The sequence below is a fragment of the Pelecanus crispus genome, chromosome 1 (genome assembly GCF_030463565.1).
Source record: "Pelecanus crispus isolate bPelCri1 chromosome 1, bPelCri1.pri, whole genome shotgun sequence".
Taxonomy (NCBI): Eukaryota; Metazoa; Chordata; class Aves; order Pelecaniformes; family Pelecanidae; genus Pelecanus; species Pelecanus crispus.
Window position 1 is genome coordinate 62,325,360 of NC_134643.1, and position 18,211 is coordinate 62,343,570.

Here is an 18,211-nt window from a genome sequence, read left to right on the forward strand (position 1 = left end):
GGGAGAACGCCGGGGGAAGGGCTGGGTGGTGTTTACGGAAGAGCCGCGTCGATCCGGACTCGCCCCGCCCCGGGGCGGGGCCTCCGCGTTAGCCCCGCCCCGGAGCCGCCTCCGCTGTGGGGCCGGTGGGGCGGGGACGAAGCGTCCCTTCGCCTTAGGGGAAGCGGCAGCACTTCAGGGCCTATTTACCTTTCTCTATTTGCTGCGCTGCTAAGGAAGCTTTAACTATCCCCCCACGAGCCTTCCTGCCCCGTTTTCTTTTAGTTTCTCGGGGGGGGGGGGGGTGAGGCGCTCCCCCCTCCCCCCCCGCCATCTTGGCCCCCCTACTGCCACCCCCCGCCATCTTAGCCTCGGGGGAGCCACTCAGGTCTGTGCCGAGTTTAGTCACCCGCCTTGTTCGCGGATGTGGTGTTAGGAGGCCTGCTGAGCGCCCACTGAGGAACGCAGCATGAAGCAGTACAGCGCTATTATTATAAATGCTTTGGTTATTGCTCTATTGACCTCATCCACGGGGCAGCTTCACGCACCCACTGGGCCAGTAGTACCTATCAGGGTCATCATCTCTTCCTGTCACAGGAGCTAAGTGCCACCATTGCCTCACCTACCAGGAAGCACGGAGGGCAAAACACTGGCAGTCACCTCTGAGGCAGGAGCTAACTAAATCAAGCCTTGCTCGTCAGGAAGACTGAGCTTCCCTTCCTGCAAATAATCTTGAGCAAATGTAATGAACTATATGGGATAGATGTTGTATTCACATAGGCCAAAGCCCACTGTAGGTCCTATTAACCTCTGCTATAAAAGCAAGGGCTCGAAGCAGGGAGCAGAGTTTGGCTACGCAAGTGCCAAGTGCCCTGCTCAAGTGGGAGTGCTTGCTCTCAGCGGTGCACAGCACCTGTCAGCCCTGCCGCTCTGAGCCCAGCCTTCAGAGACATTAAATGGGATTAAGTCCAACAGCCTAATCCGATAGCTTCCATAAAGAAGACGATGTCTTAAATAACTGTGTTTGCACTACTTTGCCCCAGTTTGTGCATGTCACATGGCAATGACAATCTGAGAGAAGCTCAAAAGAGCTTTGGAGAAGATTGTCTGTGATGGCATACAGATGGACTGCCTTCTGCAGGACTGTTTTCACTTCCAAGGACGTTATTTGTTTTTATTTTTTACATCCATTCTGGCTTAAATGCCATCTGAAAGATGGGGGAAACCTGAGTTCTGGTCTTTGCTGTGATGGCTGCTGATGCCTTTTATTAATTAACCAGCTATATCATCTAAAACTGCACAAAGAGTACTTGCAGCAAACACCAGGGCCAGTGACACAGGGTCCATTTTGTGTGCTGTGTGGACCAGCAATTGTGGAAACATGTGGTGCTCAGTGGCCTAGCTTGCACAGGGAGGGAAAGGGATGCCCCAGCCTCACCAAGTAAACTAGCTTCTAAATACTTATATGAAAGATCAACTTCAAAGGAAAAAGTATCTCAGGGGTATTACCCTACATCATGGAGTAAGAGGTGGAATTCCAGAAAGCGATGGCTTTAAAACAACTTTTTTTTCCAGCTGTAGCAGTGCCCTTCTCCCACAGCACACCAACTGTTTTGGAGCCCATTCTTAAGTACCTAGCTTGCTCACCCCGTCTGTCTGTCTGTCTGTCTGTCTATCTATCTATCTATCTATCTATCTATCTATCTATCAATCAGAGATGTGCATCTGTATATATAGCTGAGGCACCAAAGACATGCTTCAAGATTCCAGTCCAAAGGCCAAGAATAAGTTAGACGCTGCAGTACTCAGCACTTAACCTTTTTTGTTTCAATTCCTTCCTGATCCAGAGGCACTGAAGCTATATCCCATTATAGGGATCTTGAAGCAGATTACCTACTGTGTAGATTTTCTCCACAGAGGAACATCACTTATTTCTCGTTGTCTGTGTCTTCCACAATGTCAGCAAGAAAATAATTGTACAGCCTTTAAATTTGTTCTGCTCAATTAAGAAGATCAATGTCCTTGTGTTGTAGATAGGACACACAGGTATGTGCTGGTTTTGGCTGCAATAGAGTTAATTTTCTTCATAGTGGCTAGTATGGGGCTATGTTTTGGATTTGTGCTGAAAACAGTGTTGATAACAGCGACGTTTTGTTATTGCTGAGCAGTGCTTAGAATCATAGAATCATATAATCGTTTAGGTTGGAAAAGACCTTTAAGATCATCCAGTCCAACCATTAACCTAACACTACCAAGTCCACCACTAAACCAATTAAGGGTAGAGTAATAATTTCATGTTTCCTGGCTTGGTGGCTGGATTATTTTTAATGAAAGTAAAAACTAGGAATCATTAAGGTTGGAAAGGACCTCTGAGGTCATCAGTCCATCAGCCAACCATCAACCCAACACCACCATGTCCACTAAACCATGTCCCAAAGTGCCATGTCTACCCGTTTTTTGAACACTTCCAGGGATGGTGACTCCACCACCTCTCTGGGCAGCCTGCTCCAATGCTTGACTACGCTTTCCGTGAAGAAATTTTTCCTAATATCCAATCTAAACCTCCCCTGGTGCAACTTGAGCCCATTTCCTCTGATCCTATCGCTAACTACTTGGGAGAAGAGACCAACACCCACCTCACTACAACCCCTTTCAGGTAGTTGTAGAGAGCGATAAGGTCTCCCCTCAGCCTCCTCTTCTCTAGGCTAAACAGTCCCAGTTCCCTCAGCTGCTCCTCATAAGACCTGTGCTCCAGACCCTTCACCAGCTTCGTTGCCCTTCTCTGGACACACTCCAGCACCTCAATGTCTGTCTTGTATTGAGGGGCCCAAAACTGGACACAGTATTCCAGCTGCAGCCTCACCAGCGCCGAGTACAGGGGGACAATCACCTCCCTGCTCCTGCTGGCCACACTATTCCTGACACAAGCCAGGATGCTGTTGGCCTTCTTGGCCACCTGGGCATACTGCTGGCTCATGTTCAGCCAGCTGTCAACCAGCACCCCCAGGTCCTTTTCAGCCAGGCAGCTTTCCAGCCACTCTTCCCCAAGCCTGTAGTGTTGCATGGGGTTGTTGTGACCCAAGTGCAGGACCCGGCACTTGGCCTTGTTAAACCTCATACAGTTGGCCTCGGCCCATCGGTCCAGCCTGTCCAGGTCCCTCTGCAGGGCCATCCTACCCTCCAGCAGATCAACACTCCCACCCAATTTGGTGTCATCTGCAAACTTAACTGAGGGTGCACTCAATCCCCTTATCCGGATCATTTATAAAGATATTAAACAATACTGGGCCCAAAACTGAGCCCTGGGGAACACTGCTTGTGACCGGCCGCCAACTGGATTTAACTCCATTTACCACAACTCTCTGGGCTCGGCCACCCAGCCAGTTTTTTACCCAGCGAAGAGTCACCTGCCTAAGCCATGAGCTGCCAGCTTCCTTAGGAGAATGCTGTGGGAGGCTGTGTCAAAGGCTTTACTGAAGTCCAGGTAGATAACATCCACAGCCTTTCCCTTGTCCACTAGGCAGTCCACCAGGCCATAGAAGGAGATCAGGTTGGTCAAGCAGGACCTGCCTTTCATGAACCCATGCTGGCTGGGTCTGATCCCCTGGTTGACCTGCACATGCCTGTTGAGCGTACTCAAGATGAACCGCTCCATAATATTCCCTGCCACCAAGGTCAGGCTGACAGGCCTGTAGTTGCCCGGATCCTCTTTCCAACCCTTCTTGTAGATGGGCATCACACTGGCAAGCCTCCAGTCATCAGGGATCTCCCCTGTTAACCAGGACTGATGATAGATGATGGAGAGTGGCTTGGCAAGCTCCTCCACCAGCTCCCCCAGTACTCTTGGGTGGATCCCATCCGCCCCATAGACTTGTGAGTGTCCAGGTGGCATAGCAGGTCATAAACTGCTTCCTCCTGGATTATGGGGGCTTCATTCTGCTCCCCGTCCCTGTCTTCCAGCTCAGGGGGCTGAATACCCTGGGGATATCTGGTCTGGCTATTAAAGACAGAAGTGAAGAAGGCATTAAGTACCTCAGCCTTTTCCTCATCTTGGTGGCAATGTTCCTGCCCACATCCAGCAAAGGATGGAGATTCTCCTTGGCTCCCTTTTTGTTGTTAATGCATTTGTAGAAACATTTTTTATTATGTCTTACAACAGTGGCCAGATTGAGTTCTAGCTGGGCTTTTGCCTTTCTAATTTCCTCTCTGCATGACCTGATGAGATCCCTGTACTCTTCTTGAGTTGCCTGCCCCTTCTTCCAAAGGTGGTAAACTCTCCTTTTTTTCCTGAGTCCCAGCAAAAGCTCCCTGTTCAGCCAGGCCAGTCGTCTTCCCCGCCGGTTCGTCTTACGGCACATGGGGACAGCCTGCTCCTGCGCCTTTAAGACTTCCTTCCTGAAGAACGCCCAGCCTTCCTGGACCCCTTTGCCCTTCAGGACTGTCTCCCAAGGGACTTTCCCAGCCAGTGTCCTGAACAGACCAAAGTCTGCCCTCCGGAAGTCCACGGTAGTGGTTTTGCTGACCCTCCTCCCTATGTCGCCAAGAATTGAAAACTCAATCATATCATGGTCGCTGAGCCCAAGATGGCCTCCGGCCACGACATCTCACACGAGCCCTCTGTCTGTAAACAGCAGGTCAAGCGAGGCACCTCGCCTGGTAGGCTCACTTACCAGCTGTGTCAGGAAGTTATCTTCCACACACTCCAGGAACCTCCTAGACTGTTTCCTCTCTGCTGTGTTGTATTTCCAGCAGATGTCCGGCAAGTTGAAGTCCCCCACGAGAACAAGGGCTAGTGATTGTGAGACTTCTGCCAGCCACTTATAGAATGCTTCATCTACCTCTTCATCCTGGTTGGGTGGTCTGTAACAGCCTCCCAGCAGGATATCTGCCTTGCTGGCCTTCCCCCTCATCCTTACCCATAAGCAGTCGACCTTATCATCACAGTCGTTGAGCTCTGTACAATCGGAACACTCCCTAACATACAGAGCCACCCCACCGCCTCTCCTTCCTTGCCTATCCCTTCTGAAGAGCTTATAGCCATCCAATGCAGCACTCCAGTCATGGGAGTCATCCCACTGTGTTTCTGTGATGGCGACTAAGTCATAGCTATCCTGCTGCACAAGGGCTTCCAGCTCCTCCTGTTTGTTGTCCATGCTGCGTGCATTGGTGTAGATGCACTTGAGCTGGGCTATCAATCTCACCTGCAACGTTGCCATGCCACCCTTGGGCTCCTCTCTAGTGAGCCTGTTTATATCCCCTTCCCCCTTCGAACCTAGTTTAAAGCTCTCTCGATGAGTCCCGCCAACTCATGGGCAAGAATCCTTTTCCCCCTTGGAGACAGCTGAACTCCATCTGCCGCCAGCAGGCCTGGTGCCGTGTAAACCTGCCCCTGATTGAAAAAAACAAAATTCCACTGATGGCACCAGCCTCTGAGCCACTTATTAATCAGTTGAGCTTTCCTGTTCCTTTCAGTATTCTTCCCTGCCACTGACATGATTGAGGAAAACACTGCCTGTGCTCCCGCTCCTTCAACCAATCATCCCAGTGCCCTGAAGTCCCTTTTGACCACTTTTGGACTTCTGTCCACAGCCTCATCACTGCCAACCTGCATATAATAACCAGAGGGCCATACCAGATCAGGGAGTTTCTTAGTAATGTCTCTAACCCAGGCCCCAGGGAGGCAGCAGACTTCCCTGTGGGATGGGTCTGGATGGCATATTGGGCCCTCTGTTCCCCGCAGGAGGGAATCACCTACCGCCATTACCCTCCATTTTTCTTAACAGGGGCAGTCATAATGCATGGGGCTGACTGACTCGCCCTCAGCAACCCCCTGGCTGGACCTTCACCTTCACCTACACCCTCATTTGCCTGGCCCTCAACTTCCAGAGCCCCGTATCTGTTGTGTAAGGGCAGCTGGGGAGGCGAGGGAGGCCGGGAGGGGATTCGCCTGCCACCCCGGGCAGGGACCTGTTTCCATTCCCCCTCGTCTCTTAGGTCCACTCCTTCTGCTTGCTGGCAAGAGGGCAGGGGATCCTCTGCTCCTTGTGGGGCCTCCGCCTGCTGCCCTGGCCCCAGGGATGGTAGGGTGTGGGTCCATCAATCTATCTCCCTCCCTTACACGGAGTCAAGGCCTTCTCTGCTTCTGGAGTAGGCTGGGGGTGCACAAGAAGCTGGGAGGGGACACAGCTGGGACAGCTGACCCCAACTGACAAAAGGGATATTCCATACCATATGACGTCACGCTCAGCATATAAAGCTGGGGGGAGGTTGGCAGGGGGACACAGCTTGGGGACTGGCTGGGCATCGGTCGGTTGGTGGTGAGCAACTGTTTTCATTTGCATTATTTGTCTTTCTTGGGTTTTATTTCTCTCACTTTGTTATTTTCCTTTTCATTACAATGTATTATTATTTTATTTCTATTATTAAACTGGTTTTATCTCAACCCATGAGTTTTCTCACTTTTACCCTTGTGATTCTCTCCCCCAATCCTGCTGGGGGGAGTGAGGGAGCAGCTGTGTGGTGCTTAGTTGCCGGCTGGGGTTAAACCATCACAAGGTACACATTTGGAATTTTGACTAGTTTCTCAAGTTGGCCTTGATTCTTGGCCTTTCACTACAGAAGCACTGTTAATTGAAATGAAGGACTAGTTTGTGCTCAGCCTTCGCAGCAAGTTAGTTCATAACCTTTCTTTACTGTTACCAGTAAAACTGGCAAAGACAATAAAGCCTACAATTAATGCACTGCTTTATCCAGCAAACAGCAACGCAGCTACTGAGTGGGTAACACATACAGCTGCATTTGGCCCTGCAGGTCACAAATGTCCCAGTATGTGGCTAACTGATGGTTAGAGTGGGAGGAGAGGAAAAGGGCAAGGCGTGTTACTGTTTACACCAGGGCCCATGACAACTAAGTTGAGAACATAACTTGCAGTCACAAGATATTTTGCCCTAATCCTAATAACTGAGCTAGGCATACTGGCTTTAGCGCTAGCAGATGGATGTTAAGACTCTGGGCTGACTGAGACTATCAGGCCCAGATTTTATAATAGGCTCAAGGGTAAGACAAAAGATCTACAAGGCAGGTGTCACGATGCTTTCTCAGCTTGCTCTTCTGTGGAGTTTCCTCTTCTCCAAGGAGAAATAAGTCTTGTGAGAGACAAACAGGGGTGCTACTTTTCCCCACCAAATTCGGCTTCAAATTCACGCAGGCAAAACAGAATATTGAAACTTCTGAGAGAAAATGGTACATCAGTAAACTCCCCAACTGCACCAGACTGCAGTGTCTAGCTACTTTACCACCTCAGCGAATTCCTAATGCACACTTCCTCAGCACTAGAGGTCTGACCTTGTGTGCATAGGAAATAAAGGGTTTAACCCCTCTGTCAAATACAATGACAAGCTGCTTGTGGAGTGGTACTCTTGGTCAGAAATAGTTTGTATAGGTTCCTTGGCGAGACAAAGCCTTAGCTAGTACATCGCTAACATTTTCCTTGTCACTGCCAAGCTGGAGAAGGAGAAACGGTATGACAGTTACCTACGCTGCCTTACTACCTGAAACAGATTACATCCCTTGATGCTTAACATTGATGATTCTCTTGATTATTGTCTCCACTGATGTCCATATGGCTCAGTTCTTATGGTAAACTCTCTGAAATAAACAGCTTCAGAGCTAAAATCCTGGGTCTTAGGGTACTGCTACAAATCCTGGCCTTTCTAGGCCCTTCCTAAATAGAAATCTGAGATCCCCCTTACCATAAAATGTGAGACAGCTAAGGCTATGGCTAGATGTTCATTGTGGAAACTCTGCTATTCTAGCCTTCCCAGGGTGCTTTGTTTACTGGTGAAGATTTCTACTCCCACTGTATTGAGGAGGACAGAGTATTCTGTGGGTTCCTCATCTGTTTCAGTGCAAGCCACACCCATATCAGCTCCAGCCACCTCTGGGATGTATTGAAGACAACCTCCTGACCCTGTGCAAGCTCTCCGCTACTTGTTAGGGTCAAGGCCGTCAGCTAACAAAGTTCTGTTGTGGTGTCCATAACCCGCTGTCACTCCAGCATCCTCTCCTGCTAGTGACTTTTGGTCTCAGGTCTGTGCATTTGACAGAAATGTGCTGACAAAAATGCCTGAGACAATCAACTATAAATTCTCCTTCTGTCACCCATACTAGTAGTTACTGACTAGCATACCACGTACAGACCAAACAGTTCAGTTCATCCTAAACCTTGGCGGAATTATTGAATGGAACTGGATTTGTTGGGCTGACATCGGGGCTGTGATCCTGCCTAGGTTTAAGATTCACTGTCTCTGAAGAATACTCAACCTAAAATTTATTAAAAAAGAAAAAAAAAAAGAATGTACTGGCAATCAAAGGAAAGACCAAGAAAACGTCTCCCAAGACAAAACTTGATTGAATTTCTTGCTGTAATCAAATAGAGAAACAGATATATTAGCACCTCAAGCTTTATCTTGCAAGGAGTTATGGCTTGCACATTAACGTAATGAACTTCCACTCGTGGAATGACTCTTGGCAAGCAATGCATTTCAGTATAACATAAAAGCACGAGAGGGAAATAAATCGAATTTGCACTAGCAGTTCAGCAGCCTTGGTGTAGAACTGGAAAGAGCTTGTTGCTGCCAACGTTTTTTTATGTCTTAGAGACACTGAAGCTACATGTGTAAGATCTTTGCCCAGAAGCCCCAGTAGAGCTTTAAATCATTATTTTTGTTCATTGACTCTGTGTCTTGAACAGAATTTTCTTTCATCCCACACAGATCTTTAATATGGGCAAATATTAACAGGTACAAACATGAATACAGACTTTTTAAAAGTTAGCTTTAGATAGAAAGATACCATTAAAATACAGAAGAAGAGTAACAGGTCTGAGGGAGAAACCAACTGCCAAGAACTTTTCATTGCACTGTTCTTAAAAAAACCAAACAACAAATCCTTTTGAAACTACCACCATTACTACTGGTTGTCCAGCACTTTTTGCTTTTAGCCCAGGTCTAAATCCATTATTGCTTTGCATGATCCTAGTCACGAACCCCCCCGAGAGAACGCGAGACAGAGGCAGTAACAGAAGTCTACCGTGTAAGCCCCTCTGGTCTTAACAACTGTGAAAGAAAGGGGCAAAACACGATCAGCTTACTTTGTTCATTGATTGTCTTGTGATGAAATGAAAGGCAGTTTCAAAAATACTTGAGAGTCCATCCTGATACCCTAGCTACTCAGCATGCCCACTGGATAGGAGCAAGGAGGTGTTAGAAAGTGAGTAGCCTCACTGGTCAGGCAGTTGGACTAGAGGATCGTTGTAAGTCCCTTCCAACTGGAACTATTCTATTTCTGTCTGAAACATGGGTAAGTGTGGGGACGAAGCAGTGGAGAAGATTTTTTTTTATTATTTTTAGGATTCTCCAGTACAAACTCTGTCACACTGGGCACTTTGTTACAACACTGGCCAAGGTCCAGAATGCTGGGTCCAAGTGCCTCATGGAAACTGCCAGCGGCACGCAGACTCCACCTGATGGCAAGCTCTCTTCTGCTAACTCTGAAATAGCAACTTCAATATCCTATCTTGCTTCGAATCTTCAGGCAACTGATGAAACAGAGTTTCTGGACAGGAGAATAAGTCTTGCTTCCAATTTCAAAGTGAGTAGCGAACAGGACATCAGCACAGGGGACTCAAGAACTGAAGAAGGCCAAGCAAATACAAGTGCAATGTACTCACTCCATCAGCTATTATATGAAAAAGTCCGTATTGCTGTTGCCTGCCATGTACCTATGGAGGTTAAAAGAAAATATGCCCCAGTCCTTTCTTGTAAAAATTAGGACTCACTTCCAGAATTGTAGCCCATAGTTACAAAAATCAGATGTGGTGACACACCTTGGCCTTGCACTGTGCATATATGGACACCTTGACATAAAAGGCTATAAAAAATCCTTCTCTGTAAGCTGTCAGTGATAAAGGGTCTAGACCTAAACCATCGTAAAATTCGACCTGGCGGAGCAGTCAGATATCTATCAGACAATAGTCACTATGTTAACCTGTTCAGTTAGGGCTAAAGGACATAAAAAGAGGTACAATACTGATGAATTCAAGGTGTATTTTTGAAACAGTTGTTTTTCTGCGTTATCATCTGTCCTATAGTCTGGCCCAAAGCAGTAGGCAGACAGCAGAAAGGGACTGATGTTTTATTTTTTCAAGTTTCCACAATCAAGCATATGGTAACAATTTAAGATACAACTGCTCAGTTTCTGAAGAGGGTTTAAGCGGCTCTTTGCGATGCTGGAAAATGTAAGGGTTTTTCAAAAGAAGTTTTAAAGTTATTCCCATATGATATCTCCCTTCCACCCAAACACAGGTGTAAAGCACATTCTCCTCCCCTTTCCACCATGTAGAAGTGTACCCACCCCTCAGCCCTCTGTTACCAGAGCTGACCCAGGTCCCTTGCATACGGATCCTCCGTTACACGATCAGATGCAATTTTTTTCCCCCGATATGACCGCTAATTAATTCAATGCACAGCAGACTGTTTCCTCCACCAACGCCTTATCCTTTTGCTCTGCCTTGCTCTCTCCTTCCCCTCTCTCCCATTCTTGCTGGCATATCCGAATCAGTCAGCTCCCACCTCCCTCTAATCTGCCTCCCTACTAGCAGGAGGAAAAACGAGAGGTGGTCAAATGGCGGGTCTGTGCTCCGCACCCTGGCAGGCCCCAGCTGGGGCCAGCGGTGCAGGGAAGGCCTGCTCAGCCTTTCTGTCCTGAGCCGGGCCACGCACTGCCGGGAAGATGAATGCAGCGGGCTCATGCCGACGTGGGGAGGCGAAAGAGCATGCTCGGAGCCCAAAGACTGCGCAGCGAATGTCGGTGCTCGGGAATTTCCCAGCCTCTCCCGAGTGTGCTCAGACAAAGCAATGCGTGAAACTCGGTTTGAGTCGGGCCAGCAGCACTCCTGCCAGTCAAGGCAGCTGTTGCGTGGCCGAGGGACCAGCCTGATGCCCAGTCTCTGCTCTGCAGGCACTGGAAACCGGGGGGTGGGTTGCATGTAGAGAAAACAACTTTTTTCTCCACGCCTTGCTGTTGGAGCCTGCTGCAGTGCTATCAGCCGAAATCACACTCGAGCAAAACAGACGCTGCATGAGGCAGGAGCCCGCCGCGCTCCGCCACCAAAAACTACATGCAAGACTGAACACCGGCACCGGGACGGAGCTGGGCTTGGGGACACCTGGGCGCCGGGGGCTGCGGGGGGGACAGGCCCGGCGCACCCCGCTCTTTTGAGACCCCCGGCGCGGTTCCCGCGGGCAGGGGTGGCCGAGGCGGCCGCGGCCGGGAGCGGGTCTGGCACCCCGGGGCGGGGCGGGGGCTGCTCCGCCCTGCCCGCCGCCTCCCTCGGGACGGGGCCGAGCCCGTGTGCGTGGCGGCTCCCCCCGGCAGGGACCGGGCCCGTCCCCGTGTGCGTGGCGGCTCCCCGGGGCGGGGGCCGGGGCGGGGCGGGGCGGGGAGCGCGGCGCTGCCCGGGCCGGCGCCCCCGCCCTCCCTCCCTCTCGCCCTCCCTCGGCCGCTCCTGCTGCTCCCGCTCCGCGCACGACGGCGGCGGCGTCCCGCCATGTCGGCCGCCAAGCACCGGGGCCCTAAGGGGGGCAGCCCGCCCGCCGCCGCCAATGAGCGGGGCGCGCAGCCCGGCGGCGCCGAGGAGGCGGCGGCGCCGGCGGCGAAGAAGCCGGCTGCGGCGGCGCACGGCCGGGGTGGCAGGGCCGCGGCGGGGGGCGGGGGAGGCCGCTCCGGCGCTGGCCCCCGCCGCGGCTGGGCGCTGCTGCTGGGCGCCGCGGTGGTGCTGGGCGCCGCGCTGCCCGCCGGCTGGTACGTGCGGCAGCTGCGGGAGGAGGTCGGGCGGAGCGCCCGGGAGAGGGAGGCCTCCGGCCGGCAGCGGCAGGAGCTGGCCGCCACCCTGGACACCGTGGTGCAGAAGGTAGCGCGGCGCCGGGGAGCCTCGGGGGGCGGGCGGGCTGCCCCGGGGTGGCGGCGCCGGCAGCGGGCTGGGGCGCGGGGGCCGTCGGGGCGCTCGGCGTCGCTCGGCGGGGCGGGGGGCGGCGGCCGCCCCTGCTGGAGAGCGGGCGGGGGAGCCCCCCCCCCCCCTCTTAAATAAGCAGCCGCGCAGCGCTCGGGTAGCCCGGCTTGCGGGAAAGCAAACGTGTCCCGTTCCCCCCGCCCGCGCTCCCGCCGTAAAGATGCTTTTCACAAATCGGGGCTGGGCCGCGGTTTCCCCCGCGCCTGCAAACGTGGCCTCGGTAAAACGAGAAATGCCTGGCAGGCAGCGCAGCGGGGCCGGGGCGGGGCGGGACCCCGCGGCGGGCGGGCGGCCCCCGGGAGAGCCCGCAGCGGCGGCCGCAGCCGGCTCCTTGGCCAGCTTGCTCTTCCAGGGCTTAGGCGTGAAGCCATTTTATGTAATGCAGTCAGCAGTCAGCGTGCTTACGTGTTGGCAGAAGCGCAGACCTGCAGTTTTGAGAGCCTGCTGGCGGTAATTTTATATCCTCGACTCTCGCAAATCATTTAAAAGCGAGCGTGGCGGATGGGCTGCCCTTCGCCGCCGCGTCGAGCGGGCAGGTGTGCGCGCCAAGGGAGGTGGTGCAGCAGGGCGGTCGGACGTGGCAGGATCCTGCCTCGACGTCCCTGTGCGCTTTTAAAAAACAAAACCTTGCCAGCTTCACCAAACAGCAGAGCCTGTGCCAGAAATGCCGCTCCTGCCGTACCCTGCCTTCCACGTTCCTGCTGCTGCCTCCAGCCAAGGGAGCGAGGCCCGCTGTGTCCGTGGCAGTCCAGGGCAGCGGAAGAGCTCTGAAGTTGTTGGCAAAGGGTGTGGCTCAAACAAAGTGAAAGAAATGCTCATTTCTCTCATTTTTTTCACTCAGGCCTTATTAGCCCCTGAGCTAGAGTTTCACAAGCGGCGCTGTCCATCTGGATATGTCTTAGGGTGCCTAAAACCTTTAAAAAATGGCGTATGTGAAGGATTATCATCAACATACAGTCGGGCTTCTGTCTCGGGAGTAGGTAAATTGGTTGGAAAGCAGTATGTAAAGTTATGACTGAGTCAGATCAAAGAAGAGGAAATTCTTGTCTCGGCTTGACTGCTTGCGGCACAGTGAGCTCTGCAGATTCCCAGTGTTCCCTGCGGGCTTGGGCCCTGGCCGGTAGCGGGGGGACAGGGCGGTGGGACGGGCGCTGGCAGAGATCCTCCGGTTGTTCCGTGGCACTCCCGGCAGCATGGCGGCCTGCACACGTGGAGTTTGTAGGGTCAGTCTTGGTGTTTCCTCTCCCTTGCAAGGAGGAGGAAAAGGAAAACTCGTATAAGGGGGGAAGAGGGTTGTAAAATGCAGAACCATAGTAGCATTTCTGAAGCTAATTTTAAATCTTGGAGTTTTTACTCACCGATGACTGGGCTGTGATTTGAACTCGCAAGGGTCGTTGTTGTTTCCTAGTTTTTAAGGCTTTTTTACAGTCTTTTTGTATGAAGGAAGACATTGCAATGGCAGGACATACAGGATGTACTATTACAACACATAAGTGTAGAACCCAGATGTATGTGCAATATATAAGCCCTTCTAAGCACAGGAATGGGTACAATTTGCTGCCTCCATCTCCGTGTTCTTGCAGAAAATCCTAGGTATATGTTAACGTGTTCTAGGAGAGAAGTTTATAAATAGTTTGTTTCAAAGAGAACTGAAACTATTTGCCTGTATATAGCAGATGGCCAATGTTAGACATACATACAGTAGTGCAAGAATAAAAGTCAGGGGAAGAGATCATGCAGAGTTCCGGTGTAACCTTCGAAAGCTTTGCTTGCTGTGGTTTGGTGTTGCCTTTACAGAAGAATGTACTTGAGGAAGAGGAGACCAGGCTGTATATTACAAAAAGTGTAGGGTCCTGTGTTGTACTTTTGGAGTGCCGTCAGCGCAGGCTGCTGTGTGGAACTGGCTTTCGCCTTCAGTCTTTCACTGCAGAGAGCTGTTCTCAGGAGTAAGCGTTATATAAACTCATCTGCTTTACACATCAGCAGTAGGAGGAGAAAGGAAATGATGTGGAAGTTTAGTCTTTAATATAGCACAACTCTCAGAGAGGCCAAGGTCGTTTGGTGATTGAACACAAGATAGTATGACCGGTTAGCGAAGACTTAGTTGTTAGCTATAGACTTTTTTTTTTTTTTGTGGTATTTATGATGTTCAACCTTTCAAGGGCTATGGTTTCAAACCTGACGAGCCATGAACACCAAACAGGCAAACTCACATGTAGGTGCACACACAAACCAGCTGTGTAGTGAGTATGAACTATTACTTTGAAGTTGTGAGTTTTACCCCTCTCATGTGAGGGGTTTGATTTGGTCCCTGGTGGCTCTTGGTTAGGACAGATCAGATTAGAAGCTGGTCTTATCTGAAGACTTCAGTCCATTTTATTGTATCAGAGCTCTCTCATCTACAAGTAGCTGGCCCAGCTGGAAGTTTAGGAGAATAGCTTCAAGTTACACCATGAGCATTGCCCAGATGCAGTGAAGAAGCGGGTATAAAGTACTCCACTGCGGAGGGGTGGGATCCTTCTCTGTCAAACCTACAGCAGTGGAGACCTCCTGGCCCTCTGGAGAATTCTCCTGGGCATTTCTGATGCCTTTTCTTAGACTAACGTTTGAAGATGGTTAATTGCAAACATGAATTTGGTGATTTGGTTGGAATGTGTCAAAGAAAAATAAATTCTGTCATAAGAGGAGGAGGAGAACTTTCCTGTGCCCTCCTTCTAGATTTCTAAAGTCCATTTATAGCGATACAGAAAAAGCTGTCTGTGGAAAAAATCAGAATGAATGACAGCCTAGACATAATGAAAATGAGGTTGGTAAGTCAGTGTAATGGCTGGTGTCCTGCTGCAATGCATATGGTAGTACTACCTGTTCCCCCCCCAGCTCATTTCTAGTTTCCTGTGTGAGCACTAAAGAATACAAGTATAGGGAATGAAAAGTCATTACAGACCTTTTTACATAAGAGGGAGGAAAAGGAAGTCATCTTTATGGGTATTCTTCAAACTGCGGGGATCTGTTGGAGCAATGGCAAATCTTGTGGCCAAACTCTAAAATCCTTCCACAGTGTAGACTTCAGTGAAAACCAAGGAGGGTTTGGCCTGGGATTTAGTCTTGCAAAAATATATGTGAATAACTTAATTTCTAATTAGTAGGTCTGTAAGATCTTTTGAGATTAATTTCTAGGTTCAGAGGCTAACTGGGAACCGCTGGAGCCTCCTGCAGTGAAAAAGGGGGAAAAAAAAGAGGAAGCTCTGTGTATTTCTTTCTAAGAACATATAAAATGTACTTCCTTCTATTTATAAAATAAAACCATCCCTCCAGCTGTGTATCTATTCAGTAAACTTGGCAGCCCATGTGGCATGACTGATTAATATACCCCTCGGACATAGGGAGTAGCATGAAACAAGGCAACATGCATTACTTGGCACTTGCCATCCTTCCAAAGCCTCGAGGTGTTTTCTACATGATGGATTACTGTGGCAGCCAGTGGGAGTTCTTGCATTGCTTTACAAAGTTTAAAAAAATACAACCCACACAAACACAAAAAGATTTCTCCATGGTCTTGAGACTGATATTCTGCTTGGCCTCAAAATTAAGTAATGTGTGCTTCCCCCTTGGTGTGCCTGGATCTTATCTTTAAGTCTGAGAGTAAATGAATGTGGTGGCCACTCACCCCTTGACCTTTTCCCTCTTGCTGCTACTAAAACCAACTGTAGTTTCTGTAATTGGGAAGCTTAATAGCGTGCCTGATCCAGCGGTAACAACTTTCAGTGAGTATTAACCTGAGGTAGATGCAAGTCAGTCTGCTTGGCAGCTGCTATGGCTTTGTTCTTTGCCTGTGTCCATACATGTGCCCCTGTTCACAAAGAGCATGTGGGTGTATGCATGTGCATGAATAATGAGTTACTAAGTATTTAGAACATTAAGGCCTTTCTGTGGTTTTTTTAATCTTAAAAAATAGTTAACCAGAAAAATCTGTCTCTCCATTGGTATCTAGGAGCAGCAAAATGTCATGATTACTAGTCCCATTCCCCAGCCATTCCCAGCTCCCCTTTCCCCCTAATTTTTCCTGTTACTCTGTCTTGTCTACTTTGAAACTTCTTTCATGTTCAGGAATTGGCCTTGGGTCTGATTGCCTGCTAAAGTCTAACCCCAGCTTTTCTGTATCCAGAAGCTGATGCCAGATGTTCTTTAGGTTTTTTTTTTTCCCCTCCCTTTCTTCCCGTATGGACTTGTGGCACGTAGAACCAGGAATCATATCAGGGAGGGACGGCTCAGGGGTCCGGATGCAAACTCTGGAGACTCGAGTTTGGTTTTCACTGCCACGGATTTCCTGGATTATCTGTGGCAGGTCAGTGAGGCCAAGGATCCTCAGCAGCAGATGTGTGTATCTATAGAGCTGTAAGGCTCTAGATGCTGGGCTTTTTGTGCCTCCCATATCTGTATGCCATAGGGTCACGTCACGTAGGGAGCATGAAGGATTGCAAGGTGATCATTTCATATGGTAACAAGGGCCTTAAGGACCTTGGACACAAAGGGTAAGGGTGTAGGTAAGGATGAAATTGTAAGTATTAACCATGCGGATTTCTGGTTTAGGTGCGTTCCCTTCAAGCCACGTTTGGAGAATTTGAATCCAGGATGAAAATTGCTCAGCAGAAGCAGGAGGTTACTGAGAAGGCTGTTAAACAAGGGGAGAGTGAAATAAACCGGATCAGTGAAGTGCTTCAGAAGCTGCAAAATGAAATTTTGAAAGACTTGTCTGATGGCATCCACATGGTGAAGGATGCAAGGGAACGAGACTTCACATCTCTGGAAAACACAGTGGAAGAGAGACTAACGGAGCTAACCAAGTCTATAAATGATAACATTGCTGTATTCACTGAAGTCCAGCAAAGGAGCCAAGATGAAATCAACAATATGAAAGCAAAGGTTGATTCACTAGAAGAGGCAGATGTGTATAAACATGAAATTAAGGTGCTAAAAGATGCTTTTGATGACATGCAAGCATCCATGAAAACCAAAGAAAATGACATAGAGACCTTGAAGAGTACAATACACTCCATGGAGTCTGATGTGTATACTGAAGTGAAAGAGCTAGTCAACCTCAAACAAGAACATGAGAAATTCAAAGAGGCTGCAGACTCTGAACACCTTTCATTAAAAGCTTTACAAGAAAAAGTTCTGAGAGCTGAGGATTCTATTATGCAGCTCCCTGGTGACATTAAAAGACTCGATGAAGATTTACTGCAAGTTAAAGCTGACCTCAACAAATGGGAAGAAAATGAACTGTTCAGAAAAGCAGTAGAAACTTTTGGGAAGAACAGTGAAGGACTGGAGTCTCGACTGAGACACATAGAAGACAGCCTGGAGTCTCTAACTTCTGTTGCTGCTCAAAACAGTGAAAAGTTGCAATCTTTCCTTTCTAAGGAGGCAGAATATGAGAATAAGCTCAGTACCCTAGAACAAAGCATTACTGCTCTTCAGGGAATCTCAGATATGGACGTAACTTCAGTCACAGACATTCTGAAAAATCTTGGTGAATCACAGACCTCACTGTACAATGACGTGGAAAGCTTGAGGAGAAGCATCAGTGACCTGCCATCCTCTGGTGCTCTTCAGGATGTCCAGAAGCAAATTAGTACTTTGTTGGATCAAGGAAGTCTTCAGACAAGTCAAGCACACTCTGAAGGCTATCTTGAAAAATTTTCTTCTGTGGAAGGCTCTGTAGATGAACTGAGATCCTCTGTCAGCCAGGTTGATTCTGATTTGAAAATGATAAGAACTGCAGTGGATAGTTTAGTCTCCTACTCAGTGAAAATTGAGAATAATGAGAACAACTTGGAGTCTGTGAAGAGCTCAATAGATGACCTGAGGAATGATCTGGAAAGGTTGTTTGTGAAAGTAGAAAAAATACATGAAAAAGTTTAGGCAGCAATGCTCCTTGTGCAAATAATGGATTAAGGAGAATAGCTTTTGTATGCCCAGTTTTTTACTCTTTTTAAAAGCAATTTGATACCTCCAAAGAGAATAAGAATACTTTAATAATAGAGACAGTTCTGCTTATTTCCTTTATTTCTCTTTTGTGTAGTGTTTTTGGGGTTGGTTCTTTTTTAAAATTTTCTTTTAAGAAAACATGAGTTTAGTTGGGGGTTGAGTTTCTAAGGGCTC

The 18,211-nt window shown here is 49.2% G+C and overlaps 1 protein-coding gene across 1 annotated transcript; it reads left to right on the forward strand.

Annotated features, from left to right (window-relative positions):
* Positions 1 to 11,587: 11,587 nt before the first annotated feature.
* On the forward strand, positions 11,588 to 17,992 carry CKAP4 (cytoskeleton associated protein 4). Its single transcript, XM_075723873.1, has 2 exons — positions 11,588 to 11,950; positions 16,640 to 17,992. The coding sequence occupies exons 1-2, from the start codon at positions 11,588 to 11,590 to the stop codon at positions 17,969 to 17,971; spliced, it is 1,695 nt and encodes a 564-aa protein (XP_075579988.1). The 3' UTR covers positions 17,972 to 17,992.
* The last annotated feature ends 219 nt before the right edge of the window (positions 17,993 to 18,211 follow it).

Coding starts and splice junctions, on each gene's coding strand:
- CKAP4 (XM_075723873.1), top strand. CDS start 11,588: ATGTCGGCCGCCAAGCACCGGGGCCCTAAGGGGGGCAGCCCGCCCGCC. Junction 11,951..16,639: donor TGGACACCGTGGTGCAGAAG/GTAGCGCGGCGC, acceptor TTTCTGGTTTAG/GTGCGTTCCCTTCAAGCCAC.